Source organism: Crocodylus siamensis, chromosome 2 (assembly GCF_052110815.1).
Source record: "Crocodylus siamensis isolate JL-2025a chromosome 2, ASM5211081v1, whole genome shotgun sequence".
Taxonomy (NCBI): domain Eukaryota; kingdom Metazoa; phylum Chordata; order Crocodylia; family Crocodylidae; genus Crocodylus; species Crocodylus siamensis.
The window spans coordinates 282,123,108-282,149,051 of NC_143396.1; the positions used below are offsets into that span (position 1 = coordinate 282,123,108).

General features: G+C 41.6%; 1 protein-coding gene across 7 annotated transcripts in view; it reads left to right on the forward strand.

The window, feature by feature from the left end:
- Positions 1 to 375: 375 nt before the first annotated feature.
- Positions 376 to 25,944, forward strand: part of PPP2R5E (protein phosphatase 2 regulatory subunit B'epsilon) — a 106,911-nt gene continuing 81,342 nt past the window's right edge. For 3 of the 7 annotated variants that reach the window (XM_090034219.1, XM_090034224.1, XM_090034225.1), the window contains exons 1-3: positions 4,206 to 4,345; positions 4,710 to 4,892; positions 6,309 to 6,472. In XM_090034219.1, coding sequence (XP_089890345.1) covers positions 4,774 to 4,892; positions 6,309 to 6,472 — 283 coding nt within the window. In that variant the 5' untranslated portion in view covers positions 4,206 to 4,345; positions 4,710 to 4,773. Of the gene's footprint in view, positions 3,768 to 4,205; positions 4,346 to 4,709; positions 4,893 to 4,963; positions 5,434 to 6,308; positions 6,473 to 25,944 lie in introns of those variants that run through there. The other 4 variants (XM_090034223.1, XM_090034221.1, XM_090034222.1 and 1 more) reach the window with 4 other exon arrangements.

The window sequence follows — 25,944 nt, forward strand, 5'->3', positions numbered from 1 at the left end:
TAAATTGACAAGGCAGGTTCATTATTTTGGAGCACTTTTTCACTGTTTGTTTACCTTTGTCACAATTTCTGTTGTTGTGTAGAAGAGCCTGGTTTACATGCTGATTCAGTTCTTGAGATGATGTTACTGACTCCTGGAGGACACTTTCTTTCTAGTTTTTTATCTGATGGTCCAAATCATTAGTTCCTTGGGGATACCAAGTCTTTTCCTGTTCCAGTAAGTAGTAAGCAGGACATGTAAAAATAATTCCCAGCGACCATCCTCTTTCAGCGTATTGAAGATCCTTTAGTAAACCATTAAATAACTCTCACTATAGACACACATTTGAGACACCACAAGCTCCAGCTGAGTAAAATTCTGTTTATTACCTGACAGAATGACTTTCACTTATCAATCCAGCAACCTTGTCTTTAAAAAGTCTCTACATAAAGACCACTAGAGAGTTTGTCCCTTGTGCCAGGCTTGGAAAAAAGGCTCTGTGGCCTCATTTTCTTTATATTAACACATTTTCTGAATGACAGATGAGGCTGTAAACCTTAAAGCATGCCTCTTGAGTCAATTTCTTGAACCTTGAGGTGGAGCACACCTGGGACCCATTGGTGCAGAACAGTTTCTATGCAGGGAAGAGCTCACCAGTATTCTTCTAGTTTTATGGGTGCTAAGATAAACAGATACTACTCAATAGAGCATTTGTGCCTTGTAAATCTGGTGTTAAGGAATGCTCTTTTAAACATTTTCTTGTAAAATCTGTTTTAAAAGTTAGTAGAGAGTTAAACTTGGCAGCAAGAAAGTATGTAGGGTTTTTTGGTTTTGTTCATGCTCCCAGGTGATGCAGCCCGTTCTGGGCAGTAGTTTTAGTGTTCCCCACTGGGTTATCACCTGGAACATTGTAAATGTTCTAAATCACAGTCCCAAGACACATCCATTTGATTTGTTTAATTCTTGGAGGACAACTGGAAGACTTATACACCTGTACAAGCTTTTCCTTGAAGTGTTGATGACATCTGAGCATTACTTGTTGAGTTAAATCATTTTATTTCTTGCTATGTGACACTGTCAACAAATGAACATGTATTTGTGAAATTTTCTACTTCCTTCTGCCTAAAGGCCATATACTTCAACTTTTCAGAAACAATACATTTTGTAATGTCGACCAAGGGTTTGAGGAGGAGAAAGCTGGGGCATCCCTTTAGAATATCAGTGGAGTTTCATAAGTGTGGGACTCTCCAGCTACAGACTGAATGCCCCTTAAACATGTGGATGAATACAGACTTCTTCTGTTACAGGAATATAAAGTAGTTATGGGGAATGACCAGAAAATTAGCAATAAAACAATCTGAGCACCAAAAAACCAGGGTAGTAGAAAGTTTGTTGACCAGATGATACAAAAAGGAAAAAAAAAAAAATTAAGATTTAAAAAAAAGAACCACCTGTTAAGACTCATGTATTCTTGAAGGGTTCATCGGTACATCTTGAGTATTATAAGAAGTAATTTCATAAGAAACATGCTTGTTGCTGTTAAAATGCATCACCATGCATAGTGTTTTGTTAAATGGTATATATACAAACCATTTACCCACTTTCTGGTGTAAATTTGTAGCAGTAAGCTCTTTAACAATTTTATAAAAATGGCACAACAGGAAGATTAGTAGAATCTGCACTTGAAAAAAAGTGCATTTTGGTAGTCTTGTTATCAGTAGGAACTTTTGTTGCTTAAAAAAACCAAAAACCAAACATTTACACAGCACTTCAACTCTGTATGTCACAAAGCACTTTACACTATGAGGTAAATACATGGCTCCACTTTTTAGATGGGGATACTGAGGCAGGAATATTTCAAATAAACGGTCAAATGTCACCTAGTAGGCCAGTGGCCAAGGGTTCTTCTCTAAACAGTAGGCTATGTTATTTCACCCTTTAAGCAACCCCGAACATCTTCCTTCACAAACAGATTGTGTTTCATGTAGCTTTCATGTGCACAGGAATCCAGCTCAATCTTGGTATGAAGGACAATAAATAAATAAATCTGGTTAATTTGGAGAACTTAAATTAAAAGACAGATGTAACTGACTCACTGAACAGGGCATTAAGTGAAAACCTGGTCTGGCAACTAAAGCAGATCTCATTATTAGGGCAAACTCAAGCAGTTTACCTTATTGCTGCAAATTACCAAAGGACACAAAGTTGATTTAAGTGGAGATTGCACCTATGTAGCTAGATGGGATTAGTTACACCAGTGACAGAGATACAAGCCCAGCCCAGAGGACTTGGGTTAGAAGGGCTTTCCAGAGGTCATTTAATCTGAGCCCCCAGACTAGGAGCACTAGATAGTTCCCTACCATTTTTGTAGGAACAAAGAACTTGAGTGCAGCCACACCTTGAATACTGCGTCCAATCCAAAGCATATAGAAGAATTAGAGAAAGTCAACAAGGAGGATGAGTGATGGGAATGGGCTTCCATGTGAGGAGAGACTAATGAAGCTAGGTCTATTCAGTTTTGAGAAAAGATGCTTAAAGGGAGACCCGATAAGGATTGACAAGATACTAAGGCTAGGGACAGAAATCACACATAAACCAGTGTAAGTGAGTATAAACTAGTTCAAGTCTGTAACACAACAGGGCTTCTAAAAGCCTGAGCCTAAACTGATTCAATCTTTGCAGGTTAGTCTAACCTGACTGGGCTAAATCAGGTTGTAAGCCACAGACATCCCAGAATTGCAGGCAAAAGTGTGCAGTGGCTCAGGCTAGAAGCCAGGGGTGCTACAGTAGCTCTCCCTTCCCTTCCACAGGGCAGAGCTCCCAAGCTGCCCAGGGAAAGTTTATCACCCTTTACTCAGAATTATTAACTCATTCACAAAACAAAGCCTCTCTCCATTAAATAATGGGGCTCTTCCAAGGAAAGCTGTTAAGCTACCTGTTGGTTAGCTCCAAAAAGCATGTCTGCCTCTGTCCTCCCCCACAGCAGGGACCTTAGTCAGCGTGTGGTCTGCTAGATAATGCTGAGGTGTCAGTGTAAGGCAGAGGAGATGGGGAAATAATCCCTGTCTAGCAGCAAAAAGCCAGGCAGATGCTCTGTGTCTGCAAGTTTGTGCTGAGCTCCAACCAGGGAGCAGAGAGGAGGCCAGCCCTGCAGTGGAGCAGGAAGCCCTGTCCAGCCCAGACTGCATGCTGGGGGTGTCTGGCTTATCTTAAACCAGCAAGGGGTCTGAGACAGACATTGCATAAACTGGTTTGACCCAAATCAGTTAAGTCTGATACTACATTCAACCAGGTGCATCTCAAACCAGTTTCCGCCATTTTCAAGCTGGTTTATGTGCACCAAATGTCTGCTCTATTACAGATTTAAACCAGTTTCTGATCACTGAAACAGGTTTGTGACCTGTCCCTAGTCCAGAAGTTCAGGGCACATAAATCACTTTAATAAACGGCCGAAACCAGTTTAAGATAAATACGGATAGATGCTGCATCAGACTCGGCGGATTTAGATTAAATTGGTTTGTTGAATGTCCGTCCCAGATTCCCTCCAGATTCAAGTTAACTCGCAGTCCCCCAGCATCCCAGGATGCTTTGTGCCTACCCACAACTTCCCCTCTGGCAGGGGGGCTAGCCTCGCCTGCTCCAGCCCAGCAGGGAGGGTGCTCTAGCGCCCCCCGGCTTCCGGCCTGGGCCACTGCACTCACGCGCCGGCATCTCCCGATCCAGGGTTGGCTCCGTCTCGGCCCTCAGACGAACTGACTCAAGTCCGCCTCGCGGCCCTCTCCCCCGGCGTAAGTGCCCGAGGAACCGCAGGCAGCGCCAAGCCGATCCCACTTCCTTCAGCCCCAGAAAGGCCCCGGCGTCTTCTGGGAGGGCAGAGGCGCTTGGAGCCGACAGGCTGCTGGCCGGGGGGGAAGAAAACCCCCGTCGGCGCCGCGGCGGCTATGGCGGAGGCAGGGCCCGGGAGCTAACTAAGCGGCGCGGTGCGTCGCGTCGCGTCACGTCACGGCGGCAGCACGTTGGGTTGCGAGCGGGCGGGCGGGGGGAGGGAGGAGGAACGGGTGCTGTGAGAGCGCGAGCGCGAGTGCCATGGCCGGAGCCCCGCGCCGCTGACAATAGGATCCCGCGCCCGCCCCGGACCCGCCGCCGCCGCCGCCGCCTCGCCCCCGCCGCGCGCAGCCTCCGCCGGGAATGTGAGAGAGGCCGCGGGCCGCGCAGCCAGGCCGCCGCCGCCTCCCGCACCGGGCCCACGGGCCTGCCGCCGCCGCCTCCCGCCCCGCCGCTGCCGCTGCCGCGCCCGGCCCGCCCGGCCCGCTCTGCTCCGCTCCCCCGCACCGCCCCCTCCGCCTTCTCTGCCAGGAAGGCCAAGGTAACGCTGCCCCCGGGGGAGGAGCTGCAGACGCCCCCGGCCCGCCGGGGAGGGGAGCGGGCGAGGCTGGGGCAGGGCGAGGGCGAGGGCCAGGTGAGGGCGGCTCCTCGTGCCCCCATCCCTCAGGGAGCCCCCAGGTCCCCTTCCATTGGAGGGGACGGCAGGCTAGGGGGCGAGCACATCGTCTGGCAGACCCCCCGTCCATCCCGGCGAGGTGGCACTTGTCTCTGGAGCATCACTTCGGAGCCTCGAAGCCTGCCACGGTCCAGGCGCGCCACGCAGGGCGCGGCTGTCAGGGCGGTCGTGAAGCAGCGCCTGCCCCGGGGGAAAAAACAAAAGAGGATAAATGGTTTTTTTTTTAAAGATGATACCAGTGTCCCAGCTTGGCTTCCGAGGACGCCGCTCGGTCCTTTGAAGCGAAGAGTTTGATGTTTTCGGCGGACCCGGACTTTGTTACATGCCCGCACACGGCCTCGCAGCAAACCTGTCGTCTTTCTACGCACGCTTACACCGTCATAAAGAAAATAATAAGACCTCCTTCTAAAGCGTAAATCAAACGACTTGATTTAAATCTATTGTATTTGTATGGGGTAGACCAGTCCGTCAACATGATAGCTATTTGAAGGTGGTCTCTCCCAGTAGCAGTAGGTGACCCTTTGATAAATTGAAGCCAACAAACATTTGGGGTGATTAACACCTTCCAAGCTCATGCTTTAAGCCCCTGCTTTTGCGCGTGCTTACATGCAAGCTTCACTTGATTACCATGTGTATTGTCATTGAAATACTGCTCAGAGCATCAAAGTTAAACGTGCATAAGCACTGGTAGGATTCATAGCTAAATCTTTCCCCCTTACATCTTTCTTTTTCACTGAGAAGATACCATGGGACTTTTTGACAGAGAAGACGACAAGGCTGGCAAAAATCAAGAGACTGGTTGTTGAATCAACTCTTTCAGTATTTCTTTATAATTTTGTAAAAGTAGCATGGAATCTGCTCAGGAATACTAGAATATGAAACTGGAGATATGCAAAGAGATTCACAGTGTAAAAGCTGGGTATTTCTAAAGTGGAGAATAAATGACTAATGTAGTAAGTCTGTCAAGCTTAGTACGTTTTGTTGATGTTTTGAAGCTTAATGATGTTGGTTGGCTAAACTTTCATACATTTTTCAACTTATTTTTATGGAAAGCAGTCTGCCTATTTTATGTGTGTTCCATGGTATATTAATTGTCTACTAAATGTCCATGGTTTTGATGGTAAAATTCATTATTTTCCTTGTGCACCCATTACGGCAGGGGCGGGTGATTGTTTTGGGTGGAGGGCCGCTTACTGAGTTTTTTGGCAAGCCATTGAGGGCCACATGACAGACAGCCAGGGAGAGAGAAATATTAATTTTCTAAATTTTTAGAGGCCCTGCAGGCCAGATAGAATGGCCTGATGTGTCACATTCAGCCCCCGGGCCTCATTTTGCCCACCCCTGCATTAAGGAATAGGTGCTTTAGGGAAGAAAGAAGGAGATCCTGTGGCAATCCAAAGAACGTGTGGTCCCGTAGGCCGCTTCTTGCTGACTGACAGATCACCCCTGTGTTTGTATGGACTCTTTTTGAAGTCAACAGGTCCCCATGTCAATACAGCAATCGATCTGCCTGGATCTGATTTCAGGATCTGGGCCTAAGTTCAAATATATAACAAGTGAGGATGCTACAAAATAGGGGAGAGGAAAGGAAAGGTTTGCAATAGTACCAGGAATTTATTTTTTAAGTTTGTAAATAAATCAATAGACAGACCATCTCTCTCCTATCCATCTGGCCCACTAATTTTTTCAAGTCCTTGTGGGTGATAGTTCAAAAGGGTGTTTTTAGGAGGGAAGTGAAGGAGGTACAAAGTGACTCTTGGCAAATTCATTTAATCTTTACCTACTTCTGGGCATTGGGAATGCGTTTATAACACTTGTTTCTTTTCAGTAGGGATATGTCCTCAGCACCAACCACTCCTCCGTCAGTGGATAAAGTAGACGGATTTTCTCGGAAGTCCGTCAGGAAAGCCAGGCAGAAGAGGTCGCAAAGCTCCTCCCAGTTTAGGTCTCAGGGCAAGCCTATTGAATTAACGCCTCTGCCTCTGCTAAAAGGTAAGGCTCAAGATTTTGTGTGCGATTAAAATACTTTTTTTTTTTTTTTTACAGTTGACATCAAAATTGTGCTCAAAAGTTTTGTTGTGCCAGAAATTTGAGAGGAAATGTAGCATGTAAGTGAGAAAAGGTGCCTGACAAACAAGCTTTTCAAACTCTGCAAAAATGTTGCCATCAGTTGATATCTTTAAAGTGGAAATCTTGCCTCTGTGCTGTTAGTAATACCTGTGGAAGGTCTGGATGCTAATATGAACAGAACCATTTCCTGGGCTCTGCAGGCAGGCAGGTTTTGTCTAAGTTTTAACTTTCAACATTTAATTTAATGTGGCACTGGGTTTTTAATGGGTTTCTGAGCAAGTGTGAGGAGTATGAATTTGGGTAGGCTCCTAAAATAGGCTTAGCACTCCCTGAATGGGCCATGTCACCTCAACTCACTGACTTTTTTTTTTAGTGCAAGTGTGCAGGTGCAGTATCTCCCAGAATCAGGTCCAGAAATAATTCTTTGCATACTACATATTGAAGGGGTTTGTGGTATCACGTGCAAATCTTTTTCATGTCATCAGTCTCCTTTTTGTTTATAAGCAAAGAAAATGTCAGTACAGATAACTAGTGTTGATGCTGTAGTTGATTATTTTTTGTCATTGATATTGGATTTAACTAATTCTAGACAGTATTGAAGCTAGGAGGCTTAATATTAGGCCTGTTACCTTTTGGATTTGCAGATATGCGTTTCCCCTATCTCTTTCCTCTACCTATCTGATTAATTTGTAATTAGTCAGAGCATTGAAATGTAAAATGGACTTGTAATCATCATTCTGGGGTATTTGTGTGCTTCTGTTTCCTTGGAAGATAGAAGAAAAACAGATAGAAAGTTCAAATAAAACCTGGTTGCCAGGTAAGTAAGGATAAATTCAGGGATTTGTTATTAGTGGATGACTATTGAGTTTTCACTTCTGTAACAGTGTCTTATAATGGGGCTGATATAGATTTTGGTATGCTTTCAACAATGTAAGGATTAATTACACTTGCAGCTTGTCATCTTTGACACTTTCCTTTTAAAATTCTTATAGCTTGAGTTCAGAAAAGTGGAAACATTTTGACCTTTTGATTAAAATGGCTAATTCTCAGAAAGTAAACAGTTGTGAGTTACTTTGATAAAAGAGTTTGTGATCCCAATTGCCTGAGGCCCTGATCCTGCAAATACATGTGCATGTTCTGAGCTTGTCTCCTTTGTATAGTCCCATTGAAATCAATGAGGTCGCTTGGTAGTAGTAAAGATGAGCCTGTGCGTACGTGTCTGGGGCATAAGGCTGCATGAGATGTAACAAACAGATGGAAGGGAACACGGAATATTGGAATACCACTGTGAGTTACAGTGCCCTGGCTTCCAAATGAAGGATTTGCTCTTACGGTTATTTTTCTCCCTTCCACTGACTTCCGTGAGGGATTCAATGAGATACAGGGATGTACTTGAGTAGATCAATTTGTGGGCCTAATATCCACACATTATTAGTAGTAGATATCTTACTGGAGTACTGTACATCTTTTCCAGATCAACTAGAAACATTGGAATTTTTTTTTCCTTTTTATTATTAAAGGTATTACCTCAGAATACTAAAGTAATGAGACTATAACCTTAAGAAATTAGAAAATTATGTTTTATTTTCCTTGTGCATTTGCCAGGATTCTACATGCAGTCTCTTTTTGTGCTATTTCTCCTGGATAGTTGTTTAAAGTTGTAACCATAAACAAAAATGTTAGGTTTATACTTAACACATGTATTGTCTCAGTTTCCCATATTGTTTATAAGGGTGTTTCAGACAGGGACAGAAGAAAGAAACATTTTTAGAAATGTCCACTATAAGCTGCAAAAATTAGCAGCGGGATTTGGGGGTGTGTAGTTCCTAAAATTAGTTCTCATTATTTTGGCTGTCTTTCAAGCATAACATTTGTATGCAAAAAGAAAGTTTTCAAGGTTGATAGCTCTCAAGTTTAATTTTAAGCCTATTTTTGTGTGTGTGATGGAGGGAGAATTGTGGCTGCAGGTGCACATATGCATAGGATACATCCCTCTGCTCCTTTGTTTAAGCATGTAAGGCATTGACGTTTACAGAAAGCTTGTTCTCCAAGAACAGGCTTATTACAAGCCTCAAAACTTTCCTTAATTACAAGAATGGAGTAAGCAGAACAGCAGGACAGTGTCCATTCTGTTCTTTGTACATTTTTTACGGTGCACTCATTACAGTAATACCTGTGTTCCTTGGAGTAGTGCAGTAAGTGATGTGACTGCACATCTGTCAGACATGGTCTATTCTCATTCTTTCCCCTGAGGGAAAAATATGTGCAGTGAAGTGTCTTGTTTTTGTAGGGTTTTAAGTTTGGTTTCTGCCCCCCGCCACAGAAACTTGGGAGTCCCAAACCAAAGCAAGCTGATAGGATAGTTTATTATTGGTTCTTTTTCAATAATAGCATTTCAGATAGAAATGAGTCACTGCAGGTAACAGAAGAGAGTATGCAGTGCAGGAGGGGCTGTCCTTGAATTCCATGCAACTCTGAACTGTGACCCTCTATTCAGGAACTAAAATATAATGAGTAGGATATACAGCATCTCCTGTACTGCTTTTCCAGTAGAAGCATGTGAAAAAATGAAATCATTGAACATAGCTAAAAATACTAATGTTTGTCGTGGTTAATATGAGGTCTAGCTTTGCGCCTATGTACAGTTCATGTGCTCAGAAGCTGAGTCCCCTTGTGCCTTTTAGAAACCACAGTTTGCTCTGTTTTATTGGTGTAAATAAAGTAGAGGATAATTGCATTACTCTGAATTTATACTGGTGCAACTGAGCCTATTTGGAACTGCATAATTCTTTCATGAGGCAAAAATCTCTTGTATAACATTGAATTAACTTGTTTTTTTTCCTCCCTCTGTTTCAAGTGAGGGGAAATGGGGAGAGAGAGGTGAAGGTGTGAAAGTGTGATCTAGCTGTCATACATTTGAATAACTATACTCTTAACTAGGTTTGAATGTATGATCCCTAGATCTAAAGTTCACTTCAGTGTTTGTGTGCGCTGGCCATCTCAGTGCATTGCATCCTGTATAGCAGGGAATGTCAGGCTCATTTGGCCCTGAAGGCCAGATTAGCATTGCTGAGCCAACCTGTGAGCCAGACTGGGACTGTGGAGCATCCAAGGCACTGGGTTCAGTCCTCATTTTGTAGGCAGTGCACAATTGATGCTGGCCTCACGTGCTGTGTGCAGTGCACACAACTAGTCCAGCCCTGCCTGTGCGCTGTGTGCACCATATGCTAACCCTGGGGCTCACTGTGCATGTGGCACAGGGGCTTTGGGGTTTGGACTGTGTGCAGCATCCCAGACTGACCCCTGGTGCCAGGTCCTGCCCATGTGCTGCATGCAGTGTGTGAGGCTGGGGCTGGTGTATGCGGTTGGTCCAGTGCTCCATGGGCTATATTGTATGGCTCCATAGCCTGGATCCAGCCTGCGGGCTGGATGTTTGTCACCCCTGCTGTACAGAATGACTAGTTAGGCTCTGAGTAGTGGAGGGCCCTTGGCTTTGGAATTCATATTCCCACCTCAGCCTATTGGTCCGACATAGTTTTAGTTTAACCTTCAGGACATGACTCTTGTTACATCGGCTTAATCACAGAAGTAGTGGTTTTGTGTGTTTGTGTGTGGTGTCTAGGGGTGTCTTTCGGATGGCAGGTATTTAACATTCATTAAAATTAAGTTGGTTCATTTACTGTATTTTTACTGTAAAGTACCTACAGATCAGCCGGCATGCAATCTGTCAGTTGGGAAATTGTTGGGGTGGAGTAAAAATTCTGTATTTTAAACATTAGGCTCCAGAATCCAACCGAAATACTGCCATACTTTCCAGATTATTTCCTGCACTGTCTTTAAAAGTGGTGGTGGGAATTCAGAGGCATAGGAGAATAATATTTGTCTTGAAAGAGTTCAGATGGTGAAGGTATGCATGCAGGTGTCTGACTTGCTTATATGCTCATATGAGAACATACCTAGAAGTCTTGAATAGTGTGCTCTGAGATTGGACATGAAAATAACGTTCTGCACACAGTAATTTTCCTCTCATTAATAACCTGTGAGGTTTTATTAAGTTAGACAAAGTGCTCCTTTGTGGAGACTAGTTACATAGATTTAAAATAGCAGATTTGTTAGCTATTTTTTGTGTTACTGGGACTCGCGCAAAATACCTCAGTGATCTTTTATACTTGGAAAAATACTTTCTGTATCCATCATCTCCTGTGTTTTGCAATAACTTAAGACAATTCTGCTTGGTCTGCTTTTCATTTCTCTAAAACTTTTTTACATTTAGGCTGAAACTGAAACATTTCAGCTTAAAAGGTAGCTTATTTTTGGAAAAGTTACTTTCCCCTAGAAGCCAGGGCCTTTTAAGAAAAATCCTCTCTCAAAAAGAATCATCACATTGTTACCACAATATTATAAAATTATAGACCTCTAGTACATTTATCAGATAGTTTCCATGGTATTAAACAGTTTTTGTAACAGCAACAAAGCAGCACTGTATAATTCACAAGGGAGCAGATCTTTTCATTTTGGCTATGTATTTGATGATTCTGTCTTCTTTTGGGTTGCCTTTTAGGATCTGTTCTTAATGCAATCCCACCTTTTCAAATTTCTTGTTTAGGTAAAAATCCCATCAGCTTCAGTGAAAGTTTTAGTCAAGCAAAGACTGCAGGATTTGGGCCTTCATTTCCAAACAAGAGCAATGTTGATCTTTATTTCTTTTTTATTATAAAATTGTTTGAATTCTCTTGTTGTTCTTTCATAGGCCTCAATTGTCCAGTCCTTATTTATATTGATACTTGTTTGGTATTTTCTAGGTGGTGAGAAGTAAAACAATTGGAACCCTTACTCTCAGTAGTAATCTTTCTTTTTAATTCACTGAGGGCCAGATACTTAGCTTTATAAAGTACTTTTCACTTGAAGATCTTGGAACATTTAACAAATATCAATAAACCATGTATAACCTAGGTCCATATTTCTGATGTACAGTTGGAACAGTGGGAGGGTTTTTTGTGAAACTGTCTAATAGACACCACTTTTGTTCAGCTTTTGTGACTTCAGGGTTTTTTGTAATCAAAAGGGTCCACCTGTATGCATGGACTGCAGGATTGTGGCTGCAGTCCTGTGAAAAGAGGGAAGAATTATCCTGTGTCTTGAATGTTAAGTTTTTCAAGGGTTTTTTGTTTTTTAAATGCTGGTGACCTTCACTTCATGGACATCGCTCCTCTCCAAATTTATGATGAAGCTCTTCTTATTTTTTTGTGTTCTGGGTAGTGCTTCTTGATGCATTTGGCTCAATCTGTTTTTGCTTTTGGTTGAAGTTATGGAATTTATTTTCATTACTCTTTAAAATGTTATCAGGTGGGTTTTTTTTCCAAATGTGTATGATTTCAAAATGTTCCATTCATTAACGGAATTACCTCTCTTTGAAACTTTTGGTATTGGTTACTTTCCTGCCATATTTTGAGTGTAGTTTTGTTGATTGGGTGTTTGTGGATTTGCAAGAAGCTGAATGACTATATGGGATCAAGTCAGAATTTATCTAACTCTCTCAGTTAGCTATACATAAATGGAGACTAGAGTGATGAGAGAGTCTAGTCTAAGGACCTGATCTTGTTGTGATCTCTCTGTGGGCATCGCCGTGTACTCCTATGGGATTTATTGCAGTGTCAGGGACAGATAATCATTTCTGTTACAGTAGCAACTAGCTGCTGCAGTCAGGGATCAACAGTTTAGTTAGGTACCGTATACCCTCTCTGTCCACAGTTAGGATTACAAGGAGTTCGTGGTTTAAGTAACTTCTCTTGTTACAGTGGAGCTCCCAGGCCCCTATCCTTGGAGAAACACAATGTTGGACTTGTAAACCAAGCAGAAGTAACTTAAAAGTAATGTCACGAATTAGAGAATTTTTCAGTGCTGTTTCCTTATTCTTAGCTGCTCTTAGGTATGCTCCTGCTCTCGGCAATTATACTGTTCACATTAGTTTCCCCAAAATATACAACTTTGAGACTTTGGCTCCCTGATCTTGCTTTTTGTTATCCTGGTATCTTGTAGAAACGTTAGACAAAAGCCTACAAATGCAAGGTGATAATGGACTGGGAGGGTCCTTGAGGTCACTGAATCTACTCCTCTGCTGTTGGCAACATCATCAGCAATGGTTCACCAACTTATGAGGCCCCAGCTAAAATGGAGTTAGACTAATTACCCCCACTATTCCTACTGTCAGGCTGTCCAGTGCTAGTCCGCTGCTCTTTGGATGGTTAGAAACTATCTTTTCATTTTCAGTCTAAATTTATTCATGGCCAGTTTATACTCTGTTTGTTCTTGTGTTGACATTGTCTTTGCATAGCTTGTATAGCTTTTCTTCCTCGCTGGTGTTTACCTCTAACGGATTTTTCTGGACTTTTTCCAGCTCAAATGTATCTTTCTTGAACATGGGTGACTAGGACTATACACAGCACTCTACAATAACATTCATTGATGGTTCATAGTCATTCTGTGACTGGTCAGTATGCATAGGTCTTTCTCCTACTCAGTCATTTCTAAACTAGGAGCTTATAGTGGAAATCCTTGGTATTAGTCTCTAAATGCCTGAGTTTGTTTTGCACAAATGTGTTTTTCTCTCTCTTCTGTTACTACAGTCCTGAAGGCTGTTTGTTTCTTCCCTCATGATATTCTTGCCTTCCTCCTGTATTGGCAGTGAGTCTCCAACTTTGGGTTACAGGCAGATTGAATTAGTGCACTTGTGCCTCTTGTGTTGGATTCACTAATGAAAATAAATACTAGGTAAAAGTAATCCTAAAATTAGTCTTGGGTGAACTCTGTTAATGACCTCGCTCTCAAATGACAATTCCTTTTTCAGTGTAATCTGTTGCCATTTCCTCTCTAACCTGTTTCTTTGTCCTTCCTAACATTTTGTACTAATTTCCATCACCTCCAGTTTAGCTAATCATTTTTCATGTGGGTGTGCATCAGACACTTTACTGAAATACAACTAGATTAGATGTATTATTTCCCTTCTAAAAAAATATTCCAGAAAGATAACCAGCTTAGTTTGGCCTGATTGATGTTTGATAAGCCTGTGTTACCAGCTGAAAGCAAGATAAAATGCTTCCCTGCCTTTAACTATAATTTCTTTCAAATTTTGTTCTTGCTACTTATGCTGCTGAACTCAGATTAGTGGGTCTGTAGTTGCCTTGATAATTTCTCTTCTCTTTCTAATATGTATCATTATTACATTTTATGTTCTTTTTTCCAGCTAAGTCTATCAAATGCAGGGTTGCACTGTTTAAAAGTCCCAACTATCAGACTTGTGATTGCCTGTATTAGATGGCTCAGAATTCTGGGATAGAGACATCTGATTCCCTCCACACCCCAGCACCTCACCCTCTGCCACGACTTCAGTACACTTCGCTTTTTGAGCTTCGCTTACATCTTCCATTTCTATTATGTGCCTCATTATCATTAGTAATCTTACCTTTGTTCCCATGTTCACCATCATTGTCCCTTCTGAAGACTGAACCAAAGTATTCATGTAGTTTTTTGGGCTGTACTAAGATTATTTTACTCTTGCCAATCCTCACTATATGGCAGCCTCACTTTTCTCACTGAGGCCTTGTCCAGACGTGTATATGTGCAGTATACATCGTTGCCCCATCTGCAGCACCGCACATCACACATGCCGGCATTCCCCATGCTGGGAGGGGAGGGAGGGTTGACCCTGACAGATCCTGGGGCCAAAGAACCCACACCAAAAAAATTGGGGTGGCGCACATGGCAGGAGCACGTGCTGCCCAGAACCAGAGTCTGTTGGGCGGGAGCCACGCTCCGGCTGCTGGCCAGGCTTCCTCCTGTGGCTTCAGCCCTGGGAGGCCCCCAGGACTCCAGGTAAGGCTTCTGGGGCCAGCACAGTTGCCTGCCCCAGCCTCCCCGGCCCTACCCGGGGTAAACTGCCACGTGCCAGAACACGCATGGCATGGGTGCTCCCCGGGGACAGGTAGCAGCAGCACAAGGAAAAATATCTGTACTCATTTGGACACACCCCGCTTTGTTCTTAAGTATTTACATGGCTAAAGTGTGTTTTGCTGTTTGTGTAGGTTTTCTTTGCAAGGCCTAACTACTCTCACTAATTTATCCCTGTGTTTTCTGGCCTTCAGGTTGCAGCTTTCTCTGCTGATCAGCAGCTTTTCCTATTTCTTATAAACCCTTGGCTTGCTCTTAATAGCCTCATTTTGATGATTATTCATACATTTAGGTTGGGAGCCCTTCCCTAGGAATGCTTCCTTCCCACCCCCCACTTTGTTCTTATGAGGCAAATTGTAGATAGTTTTTACATCTGTCTTAAAAACCTTTCACAACTCCTCCACATTTAAATCCCTGAGATCTTCAGTCCAATTGACTTCACTACCTGATTTCCTTTAATTTCTCAACATTTGGCTTTTAAAATATAGTTACGGACCTTTTTTATAAACAAGCACCTTATTTAACCCTTTCATTTAAATTAAACTGAACTGACTTGTCATCACTACATTCAGAGTTTCTTTCCATAACTTGCTAGAATGCCCATATTATATACAAATCTGGTAGTATTTATCTCTCTCATAACATTAAGGAAATTGCTGTCTACATGCAAATCCAGTCCTGTGTGTGTTTAGGAAAATCGTAACACAGTACATTTACAATCCTTCCCCCAAGTGGTTTTGATCCAGATCGATTTTGTTTTATTTAAGCTCTCTTGTATTGCTTTATAGCCTACCGAATAATTGGTGTATGATGCCAAAGTGCCACCTGTATTTGTAATTGCATGTGAAATGGGAGGGGAAAGAAACCCATCTCTGTCATGTAAACTTGTATATCTCTGGTTGATGAGATACGTTTAAGATACCAAAATTATATGTATTTCAGCCTTCATTGTGTTCACAAATAGGTACATTGGGATATTCCATTTAATAACTGGTTAAATGACTGTGTGGTAAGGCCATCTGTGCTGTTTACTTCATTAGGCACAGTATTCTTTTAAGATGTTTGCCTTGTGTCCTTTTCCTTTTTTTTTCTGAGAGTCAATTTGACTTGTAGATGAAAGGAAACTTTGCATCACCCCATCTTTTCCTGCAAATCTTTCTTTTCACTTCGGCCTAACCCTGCAACAGATTTGCTGGAGTACCTTCATTAACATCTCTGTGTGTATACAGGATTGAGGATTTGTGGGCTTTTATTATGAAGAGCACAGTCTAGTCTAGTTGCACTCTACCTAGCAAATTGGAGAGATTTTTTTTCTCCTTTTTCTTAAAACGAAAGATAGAAATACCATGTCCCTGTAGAGTCTTGAGCAACATTGCTTTATTTCTGGCACTACTGGGCTACGTGCTCTACAAACGTTAGAGGAGATGATCACTGCCCTGAAAAACTCATAACTTAGCATAAGACTGGACAAAAGAGAGATGTGAGGACAAGTTTAACATGGTTACCCGAGTTAGTTCTGTGCACAGTTGAACATTTCTGAATCATTGGTTTGGGGGGGGGGTATTAAATTTATTTTGACTTCTGACTTAGGCAGTCAGCCTAGTTGACTCTTAGCCTGAAGAGTCGAAGTGAATCTGAGGGATGATGAGAAACTGCTGTTTCATTATTTTCCCAATGTCAAAATATTAATCTTTAGGACTAACTTCCCAATTAGGGAATAGGATTAAACTCAGTAATATGGTAATTTTATTCAGAAAAAAAATCTGCTGCCAGCATTATATGAACAAAATGATCATTTGGAATTGTATAATAGCCAGAGAATATTTTTAAGCGTCTGATTAAAGAAGAAATATACTTTAGCTTTATATGGGTCTCCATTTCATGTTGTTTCTTGCAAACAGTACCTAGATATAGAGGTTGGAATTTGTTATGCTATGGCAGGGAACATACTTCTTAAGTTACTCGTCTTTTCAATGTGCTTAGGAAGATCTTGCAACAGAAATTGTGCCACCATGTAATTTTCAGTGTGTTTAAAACCTAGATTACAAAATTAAGCTAAGGGAGGCAGGAAACACACTTTCTTCTGGGACCCAAGCCCTTTTCTCCAAGAGTGTCCACTCTTGCTGAGAGAAGCATGACAACTAAAGTCTGATGTGGAAGGGATCTTAAGATGGGTTTGCATGTATGAAAAAGACCTAAGGGGCAGAAAATTTAAACGAAGAGAGAAATAAACCTTTTGTCTTTTGTATCGGATCTGATTCTGTGGTGTTGATGGAAGAGCTTGTGGAGGACATGGAGATGTGTGTTGTGAGGTCTTTCTGGAGGTGGTTCTCATCTCTCACAAAGACTGTCACCCCAACCCATCTCTCTTTCTTCTTTTTTGTTACCAGGGATTTCTGCCACATCTGCTTTGTCATGGATCACATTTCATGCTGGGTTGAATTCTTGTTCCGTACTTTGTTTGTACTTTGTTGGCTGATAAAAGACCCTTTGAATTTTCAGGTTTTAAAATGAAAATTGTGTGGTTGGTTGTATTTGTTGCTTTAAGGGTTTTGTAAATGTTATCATTTGGCTTATAGTGTGTATGAAAGGCTGTTGAGAGTTGATATAAGACTGTATAAAAACAGTTGGTGTTTGGGGCATGTCAGAAACTGGCACAAAGATGATTGAAGGTCAAGGGAAAGAAATATTTCTGTTTTTATGAAGGAACTTGATCTCAAATAAGAATGCATACATTTAAATTAATTTTCTTTCAGAGTTTAGAGACTTTACATTTCTATATGATGGCTTAAATGTTGGATAGAATTGCGACTAAAAATACTTCTCTAAATATTTGCAGTTTAAATTTTGAATGATTATCTACCATATTAAACTGTAGGAGGTTATATATTCCCTCCGTGCAGACTCAAAGGTTGAAAAGCCTATCATTACAACCAGACAATATTTTGCCAGTGCAGCAAACTTAATTTAATTGCTGGATTTTGCAAAGACTACATACTAGTGAGGAGAGGGTAAATCTGGCAGTCTTGTTATTTGAGGCATTTTCAAATGGTACTTCAGGGATAGGTTTTGAGCAGCAGACTTCTTTTGCCAAATAATTAACTGGTTTATATATAGAATAGTGTTGATTTGTGGGATTCTGACATTAGGTATCTTTCCCTTCCTCCGTTTTCATCTTTGTTCATTTTTCTGTCCATTCTTCCTGTTTTATTGTGGGGGTGGCATTGCCTCCTTCCCCACTTCGTCCTCAGTTGAAGCAACTAGAGAGTGATATGCTCATACACACATGTGAACAATGGTATTCCCCATGGTGAGCATTTGGGGTGGATTAGACGGGCCTTGGAGTTCTTGATGTAATAATGTTAGCTGTTTTAATGAGACAAATGCTCCAGTGAGTCTTGAAGTCAACTAGTAGTTTTGGAGATGGGACCAGATCTGATGGGAAAGTTTCGTGTATCCTGCTGGAGAGCCTGGCTGTTTCGTTCTGCCTCTGGAACAGAATCCAAGTCGTTTCAGACCCCCTTGCTTCATTCAGGGCTTCTTTCTTCCTTAATGGAATATTTTGTCCCCACCTTTTTGCAGTTTGACAGAGGAAACAGTTGCCTTTTCTCTAGAAAGCTGAAGCACCACAGAAGCCAAAGCTCTTGCACCTCCATATCAAGCAGAGAGTGGTGGACAGAGCAAGGCAAAGGAAGAAGGCAAGAGAGGTGGCCTCTCAAAAACATACATCCCTAATGGAAAGCTGTGTCTGTTTTGTTCAGAATCCAGGCCGGTGGCATGCAGTTCAGGGTAAGCAAAGGTTACTCCAGAATAAGGAAAGGTGAAGAGTGAAAATGGTGCTGCTGGAGAAATGGTCATCAGTTCCAGCACTAGACAACTCTCTCTGTGCATTGATGGAGCCGGAGAACTTGAAGTTAGGAGCTGGTTACCTCTGAACAGAGTATGAAGGGTTTGGACACAGTTTGTCATCTTCCTTATGCTTTCCTTTCTGCCCATTGTGCTAGAGTTCTTCTTCTTAGTCTTTCGTTACTGATGCTGTAAAGGTGGGGATGCTGGGCTGGATTTACAGCACGCTCCGTTAAAGTGTATGTTCTACATTAGTGGTCTCGACGTTCGGCTCACAGGCCAAATCTGTCATTCAACCAGTGGGGCTCCCCAGGGGTCCAGAAATTTGGTAGTGGGTGGCAGCATGGTTTCCAGAAGAAGCTTAACACTTTGAGGTAACCTGAAGTGACATGAGAGTATCATCACAGTCTGTCCTTGAGTTGACTGACCAAAACTAGCATGAACAAGCATGTTATGTACTTACCTTGGGTATTTGGTGCTGGAGCATCTGAGCATTTCTCAATATTTAATGTATCTAGCTGTAGCAGCTTCCTAGGAGGCAGGGAAATACTGCCCTTGCCCTTGGGCAGAGCATTACCAAATGTCTTCCCTGAGATCTCACAGCAAGTGATGGAAGAGAAGCTGAATATGGGGATCCAAAAAACACTTTCTGAGGATGCTAAAATTCAAAATACACTTTTTCTTGGCAGCGGTCCGAGATTTGGAAGAGGGCTGTGTCTGCAGCCCATTCTCCCAAGCAAATTCTTTTGTTTTTCCTTTGCATAACATTATTTCCAGTAAGAAAAAAAATTTGTGCTCTGAGGTGGTCCCAGTTGTCGGGGTTTTCATCAAGGCACTTGAGGTCTTGTAGCAGGACAGGGATAGGATAGAACCCACGTTCACCTTGCCTGGATGACTTGCTAAACCAAACCCTGACCAGAGACCATGCAAAAGCAGGTAACTAGAGAGCAGCCCAGATCTGGGAGGAAAGTGTTTCTCATGAAGTCTAGAGACAAGCCAAATTACTTGCATACATTTGATTTTATCCAAAAAGGCAGTAAGATTGCCAAAGTGAGACTAAGGCAAAGTAGAAATAATACTTAAAACATAGATAACATGCTATATTTCCTGGATTTAAATGTGCGGAGAGAACGAATGACTCCGTGCAGCTTCTCTTGCTGCGCTTTCTTTTCTCTCTTGGAAAACAAGTAAGGCCCAACACACAAAACAAACATTTCTGGCCAAGCTCTGGCAGCTTGCAAGACAGAGTGCATGCATGAAGGGAGAAGGAACATACTGTACATCCCACTTCTCCATTGCCACAAGGGCCAGAGTAGCAGTTGTAGGAACTGCCAGATGACGCATCTGATCCTTCAACGTAAGAGGTGTTGAAGGGGAGCTGTGGTAGGTGCAGTACTATGCTCAGGTTCAGGAACTGCCTGGCATAAGACATTCAGCTTGTCCAGAACAGCAGTCATGACCACAGGGATATGTGTATTGCTGGGGTGGGTGGGAGAGACCAGGGCTGAGGATGAGTATTCCTACAAACCAGCAGTCAGTTATGAACAAAGAAGAGAGGGGAGATCCCCAAGCAAATACTGACCCAAAACTTTAAAGGCAGTATGTGTAAAGATTTTCCAGAAATTATAATCACACGGGAGGTAAAATGTTAAGGGGTGGGAATTTTCCTCTCTGACTTGGTTTTTGCAGTGGTTTTAGGTGTCTTAGTGTTTCCCTTGCACCCCACTCTCTATGAAAATAATGAAGATCTTTGTCCTTTGATGCCTGGAATAAACAATGTATCCTTTGGGGCTGCACAGGTACAGGTTTCCCTTGCTTTATGTGAGTTCTGTATGTGCAAATTTACTCTTATGTAATGACCCTTTTTATACCAAAAATTCATTATATGCGAGGTAAATTCAGTCTTATGTGATCAGTGTGGTGAAAGCCTGTAGTCAGCCATTTTGCAGTACATTGTGGGAGTGACACACACCAACGTATAGTCTCCTGTGTGGATCTGTGCTCCTCACTTGTTGTCTGCAACACGTTTCTGTAGTTGCCATCCCCATTATGGTAACATTTACCCCCACCCTGTGCTTGTGTGTACTGTCTGCTGATGGTGAATACCAAAATTGTCTTGTAGAAGTGGTGGAAATGGATCTGGGGATCAGTACAGTCAAGGTCTTGGAATACATTGTTATTTGTTGCATTGTAAAGTGGGTTCCCTTTGTGCAGATTTGAGTTATATGCCGTTTTCCGGGAACGCATGTACAGCATAAAGCAAGGGAAACACTCTACCCCAGTATCAGGAATACTGACTCATTTTTGCTGGGAGACTTTTTGGCATGAGGCTGCAATGCCGAGTCAAGAGTGTACAGTGATGCCCGAGAATTTGTAGTTGGAGGTGCCTGAGAGTTTGGTGTTGATGAGTCAGTCTGGGACCCCAAATACCATGGTTTATATAAGGGGTCTGCACTATTGCTAGCAGAAGGCCATTTTGTTTTAGGCTGCCTTTTCCACGGCCCCTTTAGCATAAGGAGCTGGTGTAGGCCCATTAGATCACCTATCCTTGTGGATGACTCGGATCAGTTTAGAGAAACAGGTGTAGATCCAAACTGGATCAGTTTAGAAGCAAGTCCTGCAGCTTACCTGAGGTTGGTGCCTTGAGATTTGGCCGACACAGCTGCTATTTTGTTACTTATTTCTCTTGGTAACTTTCAAATATATTTTCCCTCTGACTCAGTCATTTTTCAGAGGTATAGGAGGCCCTGGATTTTATAGGGCAGGAAGAAGTGGCTCTTCTTTGTTTAGGGTTGCATCTTCAGTGTCTGCTCTGTGGCTGGGTTCCCTGAGAGTGGCTCCTGAGTAGGTGTCTTTCTTAGGACGTGGATCCAGTTGGATTTGATTTCCCTTTCATCAAACCATAAAATTATGTGAATGCTCCTATTCCTATGACTTCTACTGATCCTTTCAAGGACAGAAAAGCCAGCTCTAGCAAGACCAACACAGAAACATGGCGGTCATTTTATACCACTCCACCTGATTCCTGTGTCCAGATGGCTGTTGACTTTCAGATGTTGGAGCTTATGCATTCAGCCAGGATGCTGACATGTGGCCTGAAAAAACAGTTGTAGGCAGAGGCTATTTCAAGATTGAAGTCCCATCTGTAGACCTTTCATTTCTGTGACTTGCTTAATAAAGCAAGTGCATATCATCAAATATGTACTGTTTGACATTTTCTTTGCAAGCAATGGAGAGGGGACTTTTTTCTTCATTAGCCCTTTGACTGGCTGTTTTATAAAAATTCAGTGCTGGCCTCATATCTTACGAACTGTCTTCATACCTTATCTCACAAAGGAGATTCCTCTGTTTGCAAGCTTCTTCCTTTCATGCAGGTGTTTCCTCACTTTGGTGGGTAAACCTTGGCAAAAGGAGAAACCATTTGGGCCCCTCTCTGGAGCTCAAAGCGTGTTAGTTAAGCTCTGTTAAAACTAAGCATCCTTATTCATGAGGTCCACGTTGCCTTCTGTTGAACACCAGGAGTTGTTACCATCTTTCTGTCCCAAACTGTGGCTTCCAAAGAAGCTCTATCACATTTTGGATCTATATGGATCTCTTGGGTAGATGCCAACACGCAAAGTCTAGTGTATAAATCCCAGCTCTTTCTTTGTGCTTTTCTGTCCTATAGAGACACTTTACTAATGGTGAGATGTGCTGAAATTTCTTGGTCAATAAAAGGCAAATGTGCAAGAAGTGAAAAATATTTTTTTTGGCTTGTAGATAAATGTTACATTTGAGTATTTAAACTCTCCCCCTCCCCCCAAGCAAACCTAGTTTAAACCCGGGTCATGGAAAAATCCAATGAGAGCATGTGATAGAGAATGCTAATACGCATGTGATTTAGAGAGGATTTTCTTTCTGTGTAGGTAGTGCTGCTGTTTGATGTACGTATTCCTTTTTTAGTCTCTGGTTCAGCAGAGCGTTTTACTTAAATGCTTAGGTGTAGTCATTAATGTGTGTTTAGCCTACTTCTTTGGATGCCACAAGAACTGGGGCTTATTTCACCTCCCTTGTTGAGACTACTGTATTGCCAAAAAAGGCTCGGTGTGAGAAGTGTTCCCAAGAGCCAGTCTAAATGTTTTTCTTCATTTTAGTCCATTCTTGTTAGTTATAGCTGCTTGTGTTATCAGTATACTTGTTTTTTTTCTAATATTCATAGTATTTTAGCATGACATCTCTACCCAGCCTTCCAGGTGTCTCTTTGCTACATGATGTGGTTATACGTGTGTCAGAGTATTCTCATAAATCAGTCTCCTTCTCTCTCTCCTGTTGGTTTTTGTTGTTTTCTGATATTGCTTCAGTTTGGTGGTGTCCTTTAAAAACTCTTTTAAATGAACATAGGGTGTGGTCACACTAGATTTTTACCAGAAAAAGAACTGTTTACCTTTTTTGTGGTGATGCCTCTTTGTAGTCAATGTAAAATTGCATCGGTCTTTTGCTGTCCTGTTACATGGCTAACTAATCTTGTTAGCTGTTCCAAAAGTGTTTCTGCGTTATTGCCTTCCAGGTTTCTTTGTCCTATTGAAAGTCTTAAGTCTGGGCTATTTTTTCCTTAGGTATAGTTATTAGTAGATTATTTTTCCCAGACAGAATTTCCCTTATTTTTGCCCGTGTAAGTGATTAACTTAGTTGCCTTTGTATTCTGACTTCAGTTCTGCTCAAAATTCTTCCTAATTTAACATCATTTGCAGATTTCATTATTATGATGTTTTACTCTCTTTAGATTATTAAGAAAGATAGTGATTGGATTTAAAATAAGCCCTTACTTAAAACGAGTACCTTACCTAGTAGCCTATTCCCAGGCTATGTTGCTGTTTACTTTTATCCTTTTAAGGTGTTTCAAGTTATTGAATTTCTCTCTTTCTGTCCAGATCAACTTGAATTAATGCTGTGTCTGGGATTTTGTTGGAAAATAGAGATGAAGTCCCATGGAAACCTTCTAATGTTGGAAGGGAAGAAATTGTTTTAGCCTAGTCAAATAATATATAAATTGAAATTTTTCTCGTAATACTTGACAGGAATTTGATATTGGTTTTGATATACTGTCTTTCCACTTCTGATTCTTAGCTTTGTGTTATTTATATACAATTTCTGAAATATAGGAGCACACATTATTCTTAATGTTTGCATGTACTACCTTCAGAACAGAATGTAATGTCTTTCTGTTAGGATCAGCCATTTGAATCACATGGCTGTGGATTTTTTTTTTTTACTGTATAATCCATAATCCTCAATATGTTTTAATCAACTTCATTTTTAGGTAACTGTGTTGGGGCAGGAGAGAACATAGTACGATAGGTAATTTATAAAGTTCTAGGGCATGAGAAATGGAGTTAGCATCCATGTCTAATAAGGCATAACACAGGGTTCCTTCATTAATTTCAAATAGAAGAAAAAAAATAAAGCCTTAGGTAAAGCAATTAAATCCTGGTGATATTTTAGTTACTGTAAAATTGATCCAAATGTAAATACTTTTTCGGCATTTCACATTTGTGAAATGTAATTCATCTTTAATTGGCCTACTAACTTTGAGCATTAATGTCACTATTTAAATTGCTGAGTTCTGTGCCACGTTTTGTGGAAGAATAGCATTCAGGAAAGGTAGTTACTTTTGTTTGAAGGGGGAGTTTTAATCTGTTATTGCTTACCTAGAAAGAGCCAGAATGAGCCTTTTTTTTAAGCAGACAATTCTTTTTTCAAAGAGTATAACCTGAGGTAGGTGCAAAATAAGAATTTCTTAATATGAGCAGTTGTGCTTAAAGAAATACATTACTTTGGAGTTGATATTTAGATGAATAACTTCAGGAAACAGGGTGTTTCTGCTTTAAAAATATACCATATTTTTTTGCATCTTATATACCTTAGGAAAAAATGTGCTTTTTGTATTTCTGAATGCAGAATGAAGAAGAAAAGGTTTTTCCAGAGTTACGGCTGCACAGAGGCAGGACAGACCTAAGCAGTCTGCAAGGCTGTGATATAAAAAGAGAGAGAGAGAGAGAGAGAGAGAGAGAGAGAAACCAGGAGTAGCCAGTAGACATTAAAATGGCCAGAAGAAAGGATAACTTGGTTAGTGGAACATCAGGTTCGTTAACACCGGTGGAATGAAAAACAATGAACCATTAAATCAACTCACTCTTTAGCTGCCTAAAAAGAAATACCAGTGCTGCTGCTGATCAGTTGGTTTTGGAGCAGGAGTCCCACCCAAAAGGGTGATTCTGTTAGCTACTATGCTAGAAATGTTTGCTTTCCATATGTGTGGCTGGAATAGGGTATACAAAAATGTGTATATATATTTAAAAAAATAATATTTGTGTATTATGGTTGGGAGCAGGAGGTAAAAGAAGCTGCACAGGTTTTGCTAGGTATTACACATTTGTCTGATTGGCATCCTTTTCAAAATCCCGCAAGGGGGTGTAATTCATAAAAAAAAAAAATATATATATATATATATATATATTTACACACTTATGCCACTTCTAAAAAAAAAAAAAGGGGCACAATTGTGTACAAGTGACATAATTTCAAAATAAAAGACATTAAAGGACATTAAGACAATGTAGTTCAGAATTTGCACTGTTCCCTTTGGACAGCCCAAAGTAATCAGTCAAAATACTCATTTTGCTGCATGCATTCATGTTGTGCTTTCTGTAATCCCAAGCCATGAGCTATAAAATTGCAGTTGCCTGAAAGCAATGACACTGTATAGTCACTGTGAAGTATCAATAGAAAAGTTTGCTAATGTTCTTTTGTTGTGGGTGGATGCTAAATATAGGACGGAGATTGCAGATGCTACCTGGACCAAAATGGCTTGGAAGCATTCAACAGCTGTTTTGCCTGAAATCTTTTAGCAACTTGAAAAATTACAGAACAGAATGTAACAAATGCAAGAGTTGTTTTGATTTTAAGAAATGTACTTACTGTCTGACTATGAGTTGATTTTCATATTAAGTCAGAAATGTGTGCATCCTCGGTACCATATTTTCTTGCATACAATATCCCTTATCCCTTCCAATACACCACATTCCTTGTTTTTGGAAGGCAAAATGTAGGAAAAAAGACTTTTCTAGAGTCATGGCCAACTGTATGACAGAATAAGTCCTCCAGGAATGTTGAGTATTCAAGAAGTGTGGCATTAGGAACTTCCTGGTGTGGCAGACTGTTTCCTGTGATACTTCTTGGACACTCTGGCTGCATCTAGATGAGTGAACATGTGCCTGTTGCAGTGCCTCAAAGCAGTTTGAAATGCCACAAGAGGCATGCTGGGAACAAAAAATTGTTCCCTGTGGGGCATATTTGCAGCACGGACTCTAAGTTTGATACCAAAAAATAAGATGCTGGAAAAAAAGCGGCGCAGGTAACTGGAGGCTGGGCCCCCCAGGCAGATGCTTTGACACCTGGCCAGAGCGTCTCTATGGCTGTCTAGTGCCCCTGGTGTCCCAGCACACTGCCTCAGTGTGCTGAAGCAAATAGGAGCGGGGCAAGGCTACAGCGGTAGATTTGACCCAGGCTCTGCCCCCAGTAAGTAGGAATGTCAGGGTGGGGGAAACTGCTTGGAAGGGGTG